The 5,581-nt window shown below is 33.0% G+C and overlaps 1 protein-coding gene across 1 annotated transcript; it reads left to right on the forward strand.

The window, feature by feature from the left end:
- The first annotated feature begins 383 nt into the window (after positions 1–383).
- On the forward strand, positions 384–3,399 carry LOC131060702 (beta-glucosidase 12). The gene is made up of 13 exons (XM_057994035.2): positions 384–518; positions 716–782; positions 901–959; positions 1,093–1,168; positions 1,257–1,328; positions 1,521–1,608; positions 1,796–2,048; positions 2,139–2,254; positions 2,340–2,560; positions 2,707–2,738; positions 2,828–2,930; positions 3,030–3,138; positions 3,231–3,399. The coding sequence occupies exons 1-13, from the start codon at positions 384–386 to the stop codon at positions 3,397–3,399; spliced, it is 1,500 nt and encodes a 499-aa protein (XP_057850018.2).
- Positions 3,400–5,581: the final 2,182 nt, after the last annotated feature.

The raw sequence follows: 5,581 nt of genomic DNA on the forward strand, positions 1-5,581 counted from the left end.
TTATTTTGGTTTGTGCTTATCCTTCTTCAAAGAAGCTTTCTTCTTATAAAACTTTGATTGATGGGAATTCAAGCACGGCTTTCAAATTATTTTAAAATGCCATTTTGGAAGATTCGTTTCTGCAAGTTTAAAATACTCAAGTTCTGAGCTTCTGAGAAATAAAATATTGACAGGATGGGTGCACGTTAATCTTGCACTCTGAATATATAACTCCTATGATTTGAACATTCAAGTATTAAATACATATGAGATAAGATTTGCCAGACAATAAAATCTTGATCGATTTGACAACTTATTATTGAATATGGAAGTAATAGAGATTAGCTTGAAGAAAAAGATTGTATAAATTTATGCCAAGCTTAAACAGAAGATCACAGATCAAGATGAAGAGTGCTAGCAAATGGGTGCTTATGTTTTGCTGGCTAGGGGCATTATCCTTAGTCACAGGTTATACCAGATTTGGAAGAAAGGCCTTCCCACCAGACTTTGTTTTTGGTCTTGGATCTGCAGCCTATCAGGTTTGCTCATTCTCTTTATTCACTGTGTTTGCTTAATTGATAACAATGGTTTACTTTTATAGTAGTTGACGAGAGTTTATTATACTTATAAATTTGTGATCATGTTATTCTGAGATAAACTGTCTAAAAAGCTAGTTTTTGTAGTCTTCTTTTTTCATCAAGGGAAGGATTAACACAGTGAATGTTTTGGCATTTAGTATGAAGGAGCAGCTCGAGAGGATGGAAAGGGTCAAAGCATTTGGGATACATTTGCCCACACACCAGGTTTTATTTGAGGATGGGGACGACACCAGATATTACATTTACTATAAAATAATTAGTGGTAGCATTTGTTAGTATTATTTTTTATTTTATTTTCCCTTGAATGCTAATGCTTTTGCAGGGAAAATTGTTGACAATAGCAATGGAGATGTTGCTGATGATCAGTACCACCGTTATAAGGTTTGCATTATAGAATGACTCATCGGATTCAGAGGAAGGATATTGGCAATGTTGTACAATTGCTCTCTTTACTTCTTAGATAGTGGATTGGATTAAAGGACTGACTATTGATTGATGTAAATAAACTTCTCAGGACGATGTGAAACTTTTGGCCGATCTGGGAGTTGATTCATATAGATTTTCAATTGCCTGGACTCGCATATTCCCAAGTATGTCTTAGAATTTTCTCTCTACTTTGATGTTGTTATATGCTTTATCTTTAGAGGTTGACAATGGTCATCCATTTTGTTTGGGCAGATGGAAGAGGAAAGGTGAATACGAAGGGAATAGCTTATTACAACAATCTTATTGATGAACTTCTTAAGCATGGTATATTTATATTTAAGCTTATTTTGTTCGCAGTAGTTTGTGTTTCTGTACGTGGGGTTAGCTCTGATTATCTAACAGAGGAATAACGGTCATGTAAATGGTAGTATGGTAAAAATACATTAGAGATTGGAGAAATCCATCAGATAAAATCTATGCATATGTATGCTCAGATATTTTATGGCAAAATTGTAGGCATCCGTCCATTCGTGACTATATTCCATTGGGATCTTCCACAGGCTCTTCAAGACGAGTATGGAGGTTTCTTAAGCGAAAAAATTATGTAAGTTAACAATTTTATTTTGAATTTTAAGTTTTGACTCATGTCAAATCACAATAACTCTTCCAATAGAATCTATTTCAAAGTGGTTTCAGATGAACCACCTTAACCAGTCAAAAAGTAAAATTTACTGTTTAAGGTTGCCGACCTAATAAAATGTTCCATGCTTATGTTTTTCTTGTGTGTGCAGAAAAGATTTTGTCAACTATGCAGACGTATGCTTTAAAGCATTTGGTGATCGAGTGAAGAATTGGGTAACAATAAATGAGCTGATAAGCGTGAGCGTGTATGGATACAACTATGGAAGCCTTGCGCCTGGCCGCTGCTCCAAAGCAGTTGGAAATTGCAGCGCTGGAAATTCAGCCATTGAAACATATATTGTCAACCACAATTTGATTCTTTCACATGCTGCTACTGTAAAACTATACAGAGACAATTATCAAGTATGCCAATTATTCAGATTTCACACAATTTTATCTATTATTTTCCTTTAAATACAATAAATTGTTTATCACTTGTCTTCTTTAATGCAGAAAACACAGAAGGGAATCATTGGTATCACGCTTGTAACCCACTGGTTTTTACCTCACAGCAATACATTAGCCGACCAAAGAGCCAGTCGACGGGCTCTTGATTTTTTCTTTGGCTGGTCTGTAGAGATCCTTTATCAAGCATGGTTTTTTGTGCGTTTGAGTGATTGAATAATTATCATAATATTGTTATGGGTTAAACAGGTATATGGATCCTCTAACAAGAGGTGAATATCCAACTACAATGCGAGCTATATTGGGTGCCCGTCTGCCTCGTTTCACCGAAGAGCAGTCCAAGCTAGTGAAAGGTTCATTTGATTTCTTGGGCATTAATTATTATACTGGAATGTATGCCATAGATGACAGCTCTATTCAAAATCCCTTGAACAACAATTTCACACAGGATGCCCGGGCCACATTAGTCTGTGAGTGAAGCATATCATCAATAACCAGTTTTATACTTGGGAGATTTTTCTTTCTAGTGTCCAAAAGTTGGGCTGAGTAAAGTGGATTCCAATAAAACAGTAGATGATATTATTTTTTTGTTTAACACTCTTCTTTCTTTCTGCAGATGAACGTAATGGTGTTCTGATTGGACCCCAGGTAAGCTTGGAAAACTAGTTGTGAAAGTAATTCAGTATTTTCGAGGCAGTAATTTGATTCAAATTGGAATGAACTTTATGATTTATCAGGGGGGAGCAGATTGGCTGCATGTTTATCCAAGAGGAATCAGGGAGTTGCTCAACTATGTGAAAGACAAATACAACAATCCACCTGTTTACCTCACAGAGAATGGTATAATAAGACATATGAAGCCTCAATGACTATAATTTTTGTTCTTTTTATCTAGACTGTGGAAGCAACTAAGTGAGTTAAAATGTGTGCATTGTGCAGGGATCGATGATTCGTACAATTTAAGCATGACTATGCAGGAGAGACTGAATGATACATGGCGAATTAACTATCATTCAAAACATTTGTTATATCTTGCATTGGCAATAAAGTACTCCGCATGTCATCTCTTGCAATATATTATCATACAGTTTCCTTGCACTCTATTGTAGTTTAATATATTTTTTTTATGTGATTGAACAGGGACGGATGTAACGTGAAGGGTTATTATGGGTGGACATTTATGGATGATTTTGAATGGAGTGGAGGATTCCAAAGCAAGATGGGCTTTTATTATGTTGAACGTAATAACAACTTGACCAGACGTGCAAGAGCATCTGCTCACTGGTTCAAGGACTTTTTGCATAACTAGAAGATTGAAATCTATTATCATTATTACCTTATAATAATGGCGACGTATCGCTGTATTATAAAGCTGCTAGTACCCATTCTAAACAGGTTTTTCCATATATTATATATTATTATAATCTTTCACGTGAAATGACATACATGTGTGTATCTATCTATCTATATATATAAGAAAGGGATTGTTTTAAAGATTAAAAAAATAAATAAAAGTTTATGGAGTATAACAAATATGTATCTACTATTCAACAATGATGATATCATCTTTCGATGATCAAGATATACAAGTAGTCAAAATTATATCTCTCATCTATGATAAGAATATAATAGATCATGAGACCAATCAAACATATACAAGTGGTCTAAAAATAATATACACCACAATAGCATATGAAGAACTCCAATCTTAATCTACGAGTCAATCCTCCAAGACCCCTTTTCCCGTGTTACTAATTGAGGAAGGGTTTGAACCCACTATGTTGATGTCCCTTTCCTCCCCATCCATCAAGAAGGTGAAGAAGTACCAATCATAATTCAAAGGTGGGAGTACGGTATATTATTAATGTTTGGATCTTTATTAGTTCATCCCTTTAGTAACATACATCATACATACGAAAGAACATATACAAAACATTCAAAATACATGGAATAGATCTCACAATTAATATTATTAATAATAGGCACAACCAAATAATCAAATCAAGACAACAATTTCAAAACATATCCTTTCCAATGTATCTAATGCATATAAGAATTTAAGGATATGAACAAGCCAAAATATGGCTTTAAATGAAAACATAAGTCATTTCAACCTCATAATATTGTATGACTTAGTACAACACATCTAAGATCACACACAACATCCATATAAATAGTGACAAACACACATGGTCCTTAAAATCTATTTAGAAGGCATCTCACAACTGTACAGTGTATCCAACTACCATTACCTCATATAAGACAAGAATGTTAAGTATAGATACGAACCATAGAGCACAACAAGCGATGAGACTTATCTTCAAGATCTCCTAGCTTTAGTGGTACAAGATAGTCATAACATAAATTTCTTGTGGACCGTCTACCAATGAGATCCCTAGATCCTATGGTGATGTGGCACCTATATCAAAATTAAAAAGATCAAGTCTTTGCTAACTTTCTCAAGGGAAATAATGTATCAAGGTATTGAGACTCAAGTATAAAAATCATATATTAACCATCCTAAATCATATGAATTACATTCAATTCTTTCAAATAAAATCCATGAGTTAAAGCTCTCATACAAATCATGTTTCATCCTTTCAAATAAAATGTATGATATTAATAATTTGAGGTAAAATATCCTTAAAAATAGAACCTTACTCTCATGAGTAGAATCATGACACAAAAGATTTCATATATATACAATCAACCATGACAAAATAGAAGTCACACATAAAACATGAAGCAAAATACATTAGAAATCAAGTATGACATAAAATGGTACATATAAACATAAATCAATGATTACATTGAAGATGTGATATATTAACATAAATAAAACATGATGCAAAATATGTTACAACTTCAACATAGATAAACCCTAACAAGATGTCACAAATGAATAGGTTTATCTTGCCAAGAAAACAAAATAGCAACAAATTGAGTTGTATTTACATAAATACGAAAGGCCAAAAAATATTACACAATATAAAAATATAATCCATCAACCCTAGTCATTGATGTGATCAAAATATAGTCATACAAACACTTAGGTAGTGTATAAAATTCTAGAAACCTCTAAGAGGTAAGACTATATTCACTTATATTTATTCAACCTTTTTGATGAAGGACTTCTAGAGGTCATAACTTTTGACTCAGTTGTTTGATTGGGCTGAAATTTTACTTGGAGAAGTGTCTCAAAGAGTTCAAGAAAATACCAATAAAATTTATTTAATTGGACCAAATATTAACTTTGTTTGGGGGCTAAATTCCTTCATATGAGGCATCAAATTGGGCTTTTGTGTTTTTTCAATATTTTTTCTAATTTATGGTTTTGATTTATATTTTAATTCCTACATGTTATTAGTATTTGAAGTTGACAAATAGTGTTACTATAGTTATATTTTTATAATTAGTTACTTTTGTAGCCATGCAAATAAGCATGCATTATTAGCAACCATGAAAAAAAATCTAGTAAAAATCTACCAAAA

Source organism: Cryptomeria japonica, chromosome 6 (genome assembly GCF_030272615.1).
Source record: "Cryptomeria japonica chromosome 6, Sugi_1.0, whole genome shotgun sequence".
Taxonomy (NCBI): Eukaryota; Viridiplantae; Streptophyta; class Pinopsida; order Cupressales; family Cupressaceae; genus Cryptomeria; species Cryptomeria japonica.